Genomic DNA, 13,244 nt, shown 5'->3' with positions numbered 1-13,244 from the left:
AAGAGTCTGATAGAAAATTGCATTATATCTAGAAAACTTTGCAGGAGACATAATGGCTACTCTGAAGCTCAAAGCCCATTTGCATTTGAAGTGGAATGTAGCCTTTGGCATGGCTATATGCTTTCTGGGGCTCCATGAAGAATGTGTGCACAGGATGTTGCTAGTACGGAGGATAACAACGTAGGCATGATGTCTGAGCGGAAATGCAGTTCCTGTGGTGATATCTAATTGTAATGTGACTTCACTGAAGGTTGATAAAGTGAAGCTTCAGTTACTGTTCATCATAACTTGCCCAGGATGTGACCTTCAAGTGTGCATTTTGGAGGAAACGAGGAGCTCCCCAGCCATGACTGAATTGGTTATAAATCCACAAAATTAATGTACTTGACCTCCAGGTTCATCGTCCTGCTTGCATGTGAGGGAGGTAGAAATGTAAGCTTGCTTGGACAATACTTATCAAGTAATCTATCAACTTCACAAGGGAAGAATCCGAGAACTGAAGGTTGGTGCATTTTTCTTTCGTTGGCGCATTTGACCCTTTACTGCAGTTCGGAACAAATGGCATTTCCTGTACGCTCTCCAGTGAAATAGCAAATGCGTCACAAGGTAGTGTTGTCCAAAATTATGCTTTAATCAATCCCATGAAGCTCCTGCTAACGAGATAGCAAGAACTGCAAATGCTGGAGTCAGAGTCAACACGGCTGCTTTCCTGCTCCTCTGCTGCCTCACCTGCTGTGTTCCTCCAGCTTCACCCTGTATTGACTCCAGCTCCTGCTAATGCACTGCATGTACCCCTGAGGATAAGGCTCTGGTCAGACCACACTTGGATTATTGAGAGTTTTGGGCCCCCTCCATAAGAAAGGATGTGCTGGCCTTGGAGGAGGTCTAGAGAAGGTTTAGAAGAATGATCCTGGGAATGAAGGACTTGTATGAGAAACAATTGAGGACCCTGGGTCTGTACTTGATGGATTTTAGAAGTATGGGGGTGGGGTGGAATCTCATTGAAACTTACAAAATACAGAGAGGCCTGGATAGATTTGATGTGGGGAAGACGTATCCACTAGTAGCCAAGACTAAGACCCAAGGACATGGCCTCGGAGTGAAGGAACGACCCTTTAGAACTGAGATGAGGAGGAATTTCTTCAGCAGAGGGTGGTGAATCTGTAGAACTCATTGCTGCGGAGGCCAAGTCAGTGTATTTAAGATAGAGAGGTTCTTGATTAGTAAGGGGTCGAAGGTTATGAGAGGAAGGCAGGAGAATGGGGTTGAGAAACCTACATTATCCAAGATTGAATGGAGGAGGAAATTCGATGTGCTCAATGGCCCAATTCTGCCTGTATATCTTGTGGCCTTGGAAGTGGTGGTGAAGTCTCTGGACTAGACATCCAGAGGTCAATGCTCATACACTGGGGGCATGGGTTCAGATCTGGCCACAGAATTTAAATGCCAATAATAATAAATGTGGAATTAAAACCTAGTCCCAAACTGACTTTGATTTTATGCAAAAGAAACCTATCTGGTGCACTTCTTCAGTCCATCAGGTGGAATGGAATGGAATATGTTGTCCCTATGTGGTCTGGCCTCCATGTGACTCCAGATCCACAATATGATTGAGTCATAGCCACCCATAGAAATGGCCAGGCAGCCTGCTCTGTTCAGGGGCAATAGGTAAGAAATGCTGTCCTGGCTGCCCCCCACCCCGCCCTATCCCATGACCAAAACCTAGCTTAAAAAGAAAAGAAATTCTCCTTTTGTTATCCAGGACGGATTCGGCATGGCAAGATGCTTCCTTCATCATTCAAATAGTCCAGCACAGGCGGAGGACGTTCCACACATCAAATCTGTGTCAGATCTATTTGAAGAGCTATTAACTATTCTGGCTCTTTTCCCCACCTTTCTGCAACACTCAGTTATATATACACTTTCCTTTTGAAAGTGGCAATTGATCCTGCCTCTGCTGCGTTAATAAAGAGCCCAAATCCTAACCACTCATGGTGCAAAATCAAAATTACATTGCCTAGTGAATTGTACACAATCTTTCCCTCCGAGCCTGCAGTTAAATCATCTTCTCCAAATGCCATGCTAGCAGCAGTGCTAAGTGTCATGTAATATTATTACAAAATATAAATGATGTAAACAGTTGAATTACTTATTCATTCATGGGATGTGGGTTGTGGCTGGGCCAGTATTTATTGCCCATCCCTACTTGCCCTTGAGAAGGTGGTGGTGAGCTGCCTTCTTGAACCGCTGCAGTCCTCCTGCTGTAGGCAAATCTACAGTGCCCTTGGGGAGGAAATTCCAGGGTTTTGATCCAGCAATGCTGAAGGAACGGTGATATATTTCCAAGTCAGCAGGGGGTTGTGTTCCCATGTATCTGCTGCCTTTGTCTTTACAAGTCGTAATGGTCATGGATTTGGATAGTGCTGTTGAAGGAAACTATAACTTTTTTTCGCGGTGAATCTTGTTGATGATACACACTGACTGTGATTGTGGATGGAGAGTGTGTTCGGGAATGTGGCGCTAATAAGCAGACAGGATGGTGTCAAGCTTCTTGAGTGTTGAAGCTGTACTCATCCAGACAAGTAGGAAGTATTCATCTCACTCCTGACTTGTCTTGTAGATGGTGGAATGGGTTTGGGGAGTTGGAAGGTGCGTTACTTGTTGCAGGATTCCTGTTTTAAGAGAACTTTTTTTTAAACTATCCACCAATAACACATTTAAGCAGTGATTTTTTTTTCTTTGAGAGGTGGTTTACAAGCTGATACTTCTCAGTTATGAGGGGATTGCTCCTTTGGGGGCCAACTGCACAGGGAATAAAATTTCAGAATTTGCAATTCTGAAGAAAGCATCACTGGATTGGAAACATTAACACTGCTTTCTTCCCACAGTTGCTGCTAGACCTGCTGAGTTTCTCCACAATTTCTGGTTTTGTTTCAGATTTTCAGCATTAGCAGTCTGTGTGTTTTATTTTAGGAGAGCAGGAGTTGGCATATCAATAGGTGTACTTGAACGTTGTCTCACTTCATGAAAGCAGAAGAAAACATATTTTCTTTCAAATTCAATTAATTCTGGGCTCGCCTCTTTGAACTGCTACTGAGCCCATTTTAATGTAGGTAGACCCACTATGCTGTTAGGGAGGGAGTTGCAAGTTTTTGACGCAGCAACAGTGAAGGAATGGCGATGTATATTTCCAAGTCAGGATGGTGAGTGGTTTGGAGGGGAACTTGCAGGTGGTGGTGTTCTCCTATTTACTGCCCTTGTCCTTCTAGATTGTAGTGGTCGTAGGTTTGGAAATTGCTGTCTAAGGAGCCCTAGTGAATTTCTGCAGTGCAACTTCTAGTTGCTACACATCACCACAAATGCTCAGTAGTAGTAGAGGAAGTGAATGTTTGTGGATGCGACATCAATCATTAGTGTGCTGATGCTGTAACATTTGACATCCATGCGATTTAATGCAGCTTTCTCCCCCCAAATTAGAATGTTGCATGCCTAAATATTGGGTTTTTAATTTTGTTTTTCAATAACATAGTTTAGATTTTAGGGTTCAAACCACCAGCGTGAATTATTGTCCTTTTTATACACTGTTTGGGAAATGGTTGATTTTTCTATTTTAATGTTGTATGATATCCTTCAGTACAAACAGTGACATTATCAAATCAGGGAGTTTGCCACATCTACATGCATAATGCATTATGAAGAATGATATTGTTTGGGAATTATTTGAAGACATTTGGTAGAGGTTCCAAACTGAGAGCAAAATTAGTTTTTATTATCCTCTGAATTTGGATATTACTGCACCTTTTTTCTGGTTTTACTGCCCCCAGCATTCGCCTCATGAAACAATGCAAATATCAGAAAATCAAGACATCAATGAAGACAGTTTGCAGATCTAATGATTATTTTGTATTCTGACCTCTGCTCTCCAGGTCCCAGCGACATACTTAACTCCAATCTGTATTGCCTGAGTGTAAAATTCCATGTTTGTATCTCTGCATCACCTTTTCAGTCAGCTGTGTTGCTTTTGTACCATATAGTACATTGCGTGGTTTACAGTCCTTGAGGAGCACGCTGAGCTACACAATCCAGACATTTCTGCCAGCCGCAATCATTATCCCATGTTGAATTTTCCTGTTGTCCAATAGCATTCACTTAAAACTGAGAGACTCCCCCTCTCCCTTTCCCTCCTATTATCTCTTTCTAATTTTTTTTCAAAATGGTGGACTGAAAGTAGCGTGGATCTTGCTGCTGCTGAGATTGCAGTCTTAGTCCTGTATTTATTCCTAGATTTCTTAGTTAATACGTTTCAATAGCATAAGATTTTTATTTTGGTTAATTTTTATAAAAAAGAAATCAGACAAAAATGCCAAAAAAGTGTTTTTTTTTCCCAAACGGAGGTGTTAACAGGCCTACTCATCTATCTATCTTCTAGATTTCTTGCAGTTATTACATTTCAGTAGTATAAGATTTTTATTTTGGTTCATTTTTGATTCTCTCTCGGGGTTTTTTTTAAAAGAAAAACCCAAACATAAAACAAACAACTGTGCGTGATTTTTATTTTTTTAAAAGTTGTGTTAACTGACCTTTTGAAGAGGCCCACATGTGGAAAGCTGTTTTATTTTTCTCTAAACTTGTATGTGTAGAAGGAGAGATTTTTTTAACATCATTAAATCTGAGTTTTTTTTTAATACAGCTGTGTTTCGAGCTTTTGGAGAGGTCTACATGTAGGCAGCACTGGAATGAGATTTTTTTTCAATAAATTGACGACTCAACCACTGAGTCATTTTTTAATTCAATTGTTCAGCTAAGTGGTTGATTTTTATTTGAGACTTTTTTTAAAACTTTTTTGTGCTTAGTATTAATTCTTTGGGCAAGTAAAGGTAGTTTGTTCTTTTTAAATCTAAAAAGGTGCTATTGAAAGCTGCTTCTGTTTAGACTTAAATGTCATTGAGGGCATACAACAGACACAGTTAGATGGCTAATAGATTTAGGGAAGTGATTACACAGCTCGATCAGTCAGATAGATGGGCCACTGTCAGGAAAGGTAGTTCAGAAATCTCCTGTGGCCATTCCTCTCTCAAACAGATCCTCTATTTTGGGTACAGTTGAAAAGGACAGTACCTCAGGAAAATAAGAAGCAGTCAGATCTTATGCACTAAGAATGAATCTTGTGTTAGGTGGATTTGACAAAATTTAAAACAATAATTGTTATAGGGCACAGACAGGAGATTCTTATTTATTTATTAACAGGATGAGGGTGTCACTGGCCAGGCAGCATTTATTATCCACCCTAATTGCCCAGAAGGCAGTTAAGAGTCAACCACATTGCTGTGGGTCTGGAGTCACATGGATTGCAGTTTCCTTCCCTAAAGGACATTAGTGAACTAGGTGGGGTTTTCCAACAATTGGCAATGGATTCATAGTCATCATTAGACTCTTTAATTCTAGAGATTTATTGAATTCAAATTCCACTGTCTACTATGGTGGGATTTGAACTGGAGTCCCCCAGAATGTTATTGGGGTCTTTTGGATTAACAGTCCAGTGATAATACCACTAGGCCATTGCCCCCACCCCCTGCCACTGCAGCAGTAAGCATGAATCTAGGATAGTATGTCGCTTTCATGATGCCAGGATTAAGGACGTGTCAAAACGTTTGAAGCTTATTGTTAAAAGGGAGAGAGAGAATCCGGAAATTATTGGACTTGTAGGAATGATATGCTTAGGGAAAAGATTAAGTCTTTACTGAGTGAATATAAAAGATTAGGTAGAAGATTAAAAAGAAGCACCTTAAAAAAAATAGTAATCTCCGGTTTACTCCTGGTGTCAAGCTCGAATAAGGAAAAAAAGAATGGATAAAGGAGATAAATCAGTGGCTGAAGAGCTGGTGTAATGTTCAGGGATTCAGGTTCCTGGATCATTTGGGATCTCTTGTGGGGCAGAAAAGTCCTGTTCAAAAAGGATAGCTTTCACCTGAATTGGAAAAGGAACAACATCCCAGCAGGAAGATATGCTATTTTTGTTAAAGGAAACAGTAAACTGTTAGAGATGGGATGTGATGGGATCCTAAGTCACAGAGTAAATAGAAAGATGGATGAGGATGATTTTGAATCTGAACAGAACACCTTAATTAGAAAAGACAGACAAGAGTAAGTCAGAACAAAGTAACTGAAGAATTAAACTGCATTTACTTCAATGCGAGGGGCCTTACAGGTAAGGCTGATGTGGGCATGTTTGGGAACATGAGATAGGGACGTCAATAACTATCATAGAACCTTGGCTGAGGGATAGACAGGACTGACAGCTCAAAGTTCCAGGTTTCAGACGCTATGGAAAGGGAGACAAAAGAGTGGGAGTAGCAGTTTTTGATTAAGGAAAATATTACTGTTGTAACTAGAAGATATTTCTGAAGAATTGTGAAAATATGGGTTGAAATTAGAATCAGAAAGGAATGATCACCTTGATGGGATTGTGCTATAGAGTCCCCAGCAGTCAGGGGGAAATTGAGAAACAAACCTGTCAAGAGATCTGAGATATATGTAAGAATAATAAATTTGCAATAGCAGGGGATTTTAACTTTTCAAACATTGACTGGGACTGCCATAGTGTTAAAAGTTTGAATGGTGAAGAACTTGTTAAATGTATTCAAGAAAATTTTCTCTATCAATTTGTAAATGTTCCTACTAGAGAGGGAGCAAAACCTGACCTTCTCTTGATTAATAAGACAGGGTAAGTGACTGAAGCGGTAGTAAGAGAACGCTTTGGGTCTCGTGATCATAATTTTATTTGTTTTTAAAATAGTTATGGAAAAGGATAAGCCTTCCATAAAAGTTAAAGTCTTCTTTTTGGAGTAAGGCAAATTTTAATGGTATGAGGCAAGAACTTTTCAAAAGTTGATTGTAATTGACTGTTCACAGGTAAAGGAACATCTGATAAATGGGAGGCTTTCAAAAATGCGATGACCAGAATTCAGAGTCGTCGTGTTCCTGTTAGAATGAAAGGTAAATCTGATCGGATTAGAGAACAATGGATGAATAAAAATATTGAGGTTCTAGTCCAGAATAAAAAAAAACATACATTAGATATAGACAACTGAGTTCAAATAAATCTTTTGAAAAGCATAAAGAGTGTGGGACATTCTTAAGAGGGAGATTAGGAAGGCAAAGAGGATATGAGAGAGCCTTGGCAAATCAGGTTAAGGATAATCCAAAGAGATTCTACAAATACTTTAAGAGCAAGAAGCTGACTGGAGAGAATGTAGGGCCCCTTAAGGATCAAAGAGGTTGTCTTTATGTCGAACCCCATGAGATGGGAGAGGTATTAAACAAATATTTTGTCAGTTTTTACTGTGGAGAAAGAAATGGAGGCTAGAGAACTCAAATAAATATTGATGTTTTGAAAACAGTTCACATGATGGAAGACAAAGTGCTGGAAGTCTTAGAAGGTATAAAGGTGGATAAATTTCAAAGACCTGAGCTAGTGTGTGCCAGGGCATTGTGGAAGTTAAGTAGGAAATTGTGGGGCCCTTTGGAGAAATATTTGTATCATTTTTTAACTATGAATGAGGTGCCCAATGACCAGAGAATGGTTAATGTTGTGCCTTTGTTTAAGAAAGGATGTAAGGAGAAGCCTGGGGTCTATAGACCTGTGAGTCTGACTTCAGTGATGGGTAAGTTGTTGGAAATGATTCAGAAAGATGGATTTATGAGTTTGGAGAGGCAAGGAATGTGATTATAGATAGTCTGTATGGTTTTGTGCGAGGGGAATCATGTCTCTCAAACTCTATTGAGTTTTTTTGAAGTAACCAAGAAGATTGAGGGAAGAGTAGTAAAAGTTGTTTATTTGGACTTTAGTAAAGCCTTTGACAAGGTTCTGTATGGTAGACTAATTAGTAAAGTTAGGTCACATGGAATTCAGGGTGAGCTTGCCAATTGGATACATAATTGGCTCAATGGCAGGAGACCGTGATGGTAGAGGGTTGTTTTTCAGACTGGAGGCCTATGACCAGCGCTGTTCTGCAGGGATCGGTTCTGGGTCCTCTTTTGTTTATGTTTTATATAAATAATTTGGATGAGAATGCAAAAGGCATGGTTAATAAGTTTTTGTGGATGACACCAAAATTGGTGGTATAGTGGAGAGTGAAGAAGGTTATCAAGATCTCTGTACAATCTTGGATCAACTGGGCCAACGGGCTGATGGGTGGCAGATGGAGTTTAATTCAGATAAATGCAAGGTATTGCATTTTGGTAAAACAAAGGAGGACAGGACTTGTATACTCAAAATTAGGATATTGGGTGGTGCTGTAGAACATAGACCTACGGGTTCAGGCGTATACTCTAAAGTTTGTGTCACACGTAGATAGGGTGGTTAAGAAGGCATTTAGAACACTGGCCTTCATTTCTTAGACCTTTGGGTATAGGAGTTGGGATGCCATGTTGAGGTTGTACAGGACATTAGTGAGGACTCTTCTGGAGTACTGTGTACAGTTCTGGTTGCCCTGTTTATAGGAAGGATATTATTAAAATGGAGAAGGCTCAGAAGAGATTCATCAGGATGTTGCTAGGAATAGAGGGTTTGATTTATAAGGAGAGGCTGGATAGGCTGGGACTTTCTTCACTGGAGCATAAGAGGTTGAGGGGGTGACTGCTGTAGAGGTTTATAAAATCATGAGGGGCATAAATAAGGTGAATGGCAGGTGTCTTTTCCCTAGGGTGGGGATTCCCAAGAATAGGGGGCATATTTTGAAGGTGAGAGGAGAGAGATTTTAAAAAAAGACATGAGGGGCATTTTTTTTTTTTGTGGTTTGTGTGTGGAATAAACTTCCAGAGGAAGTGGTGGATGTGGGAACAGTTACAACATTTAAATCATTTGAATAAGTACATGAATAAGAAATGTTTGGAAGGGTATTGGCCAAGCACGGGTAGGTGGGACTAGTTTAGTCTGGGATTATGGTCAGCAGAGACTGGTTGTACTGAAGAGTCTGTTTCCAATTTGTATGACTCTATTTTCTGAAGAAGGGTCCAGACCCGAAACGTCAGCTTTCCTGCTCCTCTGATGCGGCTTGGCCTGCTGTGTTCATCCAGCTCTACACCTTGTTATCTCAAATTCTCTAGCATCTGCAATTCCTTCTATCTGTGACTCTATTATTTGCAATTATTAAAAGTACCAAGAAAATATACTTTGTTTAACAAGGTGCAATTACTGTTATTTAAGAAATATTTATCCTATTAAATGACAGCGTATTATTGATTGCTTGAGCTATTAATTTTTTTTTATATAAGTTGTTGAAAGGATGTGGATGTCCCTAACCTGTTACTAATTGCCCTTGGGGAGAAGGTGAATCTGGGTCCACTGTAATTACAGCTGACGAACTGAGATTGAGGGAATTTTAAACTCGTGTGACATTGTGTGTCTTGGAAGGGGAGGTCCACTGTGGTATCGGATGTCTTCAGCGTAGTATTTGTACCTGATGAGGCAGTGATTATATAGTCTATCATAACACGCATGAACTAAATGTGCAAGACATGGTCTTGAAAATGCAATTGCAGCTCCCAGTATATAATTGCATTACAGTCAGCACTCCAGTGTTTGAGCTAATTTAAAGCTATTTAATTACAAACATTAATAAACCTACCTCAGCATGTTATGGTTCAAGTGGTCCCAGTTAGGATGGGGACCGAGGTGGAACAACTTTATTTTTTTTTGTTTTCCTATAATTTCTGGTGCAAGAGGATGGAAGATTTTCTAGAAGGCCCAGTTTCCCACATAGTTCCTCCTTTTATTCAAACATTACATCCGCCAAACCACATCTGGAGAGTCTGTGTTACTCTGGCTTTGTTCTTGGAATGCTTGGTTTTAAAAAAAAAGGGTTAAAGCTTCATGCTGCAAAATGAAGCACATATCGCCAGAATAGATACAGAAGAAATTGAGCTGTCTAGAATGGAATGTAAAAGGCTATACTTAGTGTGAAACAGAGCTTGAAGATTTCACTTAAAATTGAAACCAAGTGTTAGTTTGAAAATCATTTATCCTTGATCCGTAAACAAAAATATTGCATTGTGGTTACTGCGCCATTAGTCAGAATCCTTCAGAGAACAGAACGTGACACATTGGTTGCTGCACTTACTGAGTTTTCAACAATAGTCCCCATCCAGGCCATCTGCAATTTAACAGACTGTTTATCGTCTATTCTGGTTGACAACATGTTTGGTTTGCTCCGACAGCATGAGACCTTTCAGCCTATTTCATGTCGGTGCTGGCACTTAGCTGGGGAAATGAAAAGCCAGAGCTGTGCAGTCTCCCTGTAACTCCAAATCCAATGTATATCCACTTCCTGCTCCCCCCACCCCTGGACACTTCCATGGAAAGATGTGCTGGACTCTTGCTGCACCTAATCCTTGTGACCATAACAGCAGAAGGCTATTCAGCTCATTGAGTCTGTGCTGCCATTTAGTGAGATTATGGCTAATTGAAAATATACAGATCCATTTTCCTGCCTTTTTGTTTTTTTGTTACAACTCTTGATTGACCTTACTGATTTAATAAAAAATCTGTCCATCTTAACCTTGAATATATTAAATGACCCAACCTCGACTGCCCTTTCCAGTAAACAATTCCACATATTCACTCACCTGAGGGAAGGCATTTCTTCCCATCTCTGCCTTAAATGTCCGAGCTCTTATTCTGGGATTATGACCTCTTGTCCTAGGCTGTCCCATAAGGGGAGCCATCCTTTCTGCATCTAATCTGTCAAGTCCCTAAGAATCTTGATGACAATATTGTATTGAATGGCAGACCAAGCTCAATGGGTTGAATGGCCTACTCTTGTTTCTACTTTCCTGCCCACACACTACAACCCCAGCACATCAGTGTCTGTGGTAATATGAAGCTATTTGGTTACAAGCAATAGTACACTTCCATCAGCATGTCATGCCTCAAGTGGCCTGAGTTAAGATGGAGTCTGAGATCTGAGTTACATAGTGTAATATAGTGATATTATTAACGTGTCTCTTAAATGCACACTGTGACAACACAACACCATAACCACAAACAAACCAAAGGGCTAATGATGTTCTAACAGTAACGTGCAGTATCGGTAATTCGATAGGAAAATATCTGTTGACTATTTATAACGACTCTGTGCAGGGGTTACACTGGTTTCAATAACTGCCTCGTGAGCACATTCTGTACACTGCACCATATGCAGTGATAATACTGCAGAAGCTGGCAATCTGAAATGAATAAATATAAAGAAAAATGCTGTTAATGCCCAGTCAGGCAGCATCTGTGGAGAGAGAAACCATTAATATTTCGGGTTGATCAACAGTAGCTTTGTTTTTAACAAACTGATTATGTGCTTAAAACTCGGATTGCCAGGAAACCCATCAGAGATTTTGTTTTCTGTATGTTGACTTCCTGTTCTGTGCCGGACAAAGACTGTGTTTGATTGGACATGCTGCAACATACCAATGCGGTCAGTGGGGTTTAATTCTGGATCTCCTACCCCAAAGATAGGGACAGTACAACTGCACCACAAAACCCTGTTTCAGTGTTGGAGGCCAGTGGGAGGGAGGGAGGATGCGGATGTGTTGAGGGACCGGGGAAATGTCTGCCACCCTGGATCTGTCATGTTAATGATCCATCTCATCAGGAATGGATTAACTCCATGGGTTATTTTAGTTAAAACAATAACACACATTAGTTACAAAACAGAGTAGTTGATTCCTTTGCTTAAAGCTTGCACACCCACAGTCCGACTAGTTGGCAGAGTTGAAACATTGTACACACAGCACGTGGAATTTTGAAAGGTGAAGTCCCTCAAAGGCGTGGTTTATTTATTGTGCTTACCTACCTCCTAGAATGAGAGCAACCAGTGGGGTGACTCACTGTTTAACCCTCTTGCCCAAATGACCCTGCTCTGTGTGGCTGGTGACATCGCTGTCAGTTCTTGGCAGGAAAGTGGGGTCTTTGAGTTGAGCAGGACGTAGTGAGAAGGCGTTGAGTGTGGACGATGGAGAGAGTCAGGTACCTCTCCCGCAGAGAAAGAAAGAACCGTACACAGCAGCCAGTTGGTAGGGAGGTGAGTTGGGAACGGTTGCCTAGGATGTGTCATCTGTGTATTCTACAAAAAGCTCCCTCCCCTGCCAACTTGACCAAGCCACTCTGAGTCCACACTTCACCGTGTCCCAGTCTCCTCCTCCCACCTGGACCGCAAGGTTGGTTGGGGTGGGGGCGGTGGGGTGGATCCAGAATCTCCAGCACTGGTTCTCAGGGTCCAGCCACTGCCCCCAGGCTCTGGCTGTCACACAGGGATCCTGCTTCCTTTACAGCCTCCATCCCAATCCAGCATTTCCTATTACCCCTCCCATGCTAATCCCTCTCTGTACTGATTTGCTATATCCTCCCGTCAACTTCTGATTCATTCCATCTCTCCCTCCCCCTATCCCTCAGGAATATCAGGGATTAGCCATGATCCTATTGAATGATAGACCAGATTCGAGGGGCTGAATAGCCTACATCTGTTCTTATTTCTTATGGTCTTCTCTACCTCCACCTCTTTTTTTTTTTTCTCTGTTACCTCCTGGAAGCTCACAAACTAAATGTTTCTACTGAAATAACTAGTTCTCTCTCTTAATTCCTAAGAAAACCCCCTTTCTAGGAGAGAGACTGTACTTGTTTCTGACTTCACTTGGGTCTCCTCTGAACAGTCCTCAAAACTTCTTGATTTTCCGGCTCTTCTAAATTAAAATCCAATCCCTGATTTGAGCAAAAACAAGCCAATATCAATGCCCTTTTAATGTTTACATCTGCCTCCAACAGCACCGTTTTCGGACGAAGAGGATGAGGGAGGGACATTGAATGTGAGAGTGCTGCACACTGGGCAATGACAGCTGATTCACAACAGTCTGAACAATAACAGAAAATATCTTTTTGAGCCTGGGTTCGCATATACACAGGTATTGGTATCTTGCCCCTTGTTCAAGGCCCCCCTTTCTCCATCCACGCCCCCACTCCCACCCTGTGGCTTGTAATGAGAAATTAGAATGGGAATGAGTGGAGCTGTGTCTTTGTCTGTGTCTTACAGTTCACACGCGCGGTTATCCCAATATTTCTGCAGCTTGACCTGAAAGAATACAGACTGTGTATATCAACCAGGGAAAAATTCCACTGATTTGATTTAAGTAAGTATTGCATTTTGAACAATTTAGTGAAAGATTTGTGATGATTTGGCAGATTTGATTGCAGTTTT

The 13,244-nt window shown here is 40.9% G+C and overlaps 1 protein-coding gene across 1 annotated transcript in view; it reads left to right on the top strand.

The window, feature by feature from the left end:
* The first annotated feature begins 378 nt into the window (after positions 1-378).
* LOC109932919 (cadherin-23-like) overlaps positions 379-13,244 on the top strand; it is a 375,734-nt gene continuing 362,868 nt past the window's right edge. Inside the window, exon 1 of the mRNA XM_048616204.1 lies at positions 379-502. Coding sequence (XP_048472161.1) covers positions 379-502 — 124 coding nt within the window. The remainder of the gene's footprint in view (positions 503-13,244) is intronic.

The sequence above is a fragment of the Rhincodon typus genome, chromosome 34 (assembly GCF_021869965.1).
Source record: "Rhincodon typus isolate 14 chromosome 34, sRhiTyp1.1, whole genome shotgun sequence".
Lineage (NCBI taxonomy): Eukaryota > Metazoa > Chordata > Chondrichthyes > Orectolobiformes > Rhincodontidae > Rhincodon > Rhincodon typus.
The sequence above is the reverse complement of the archived record's forward strand: the minus strand, read 5'-3'. Positions and strand labels throughout refer to the sequence as shown.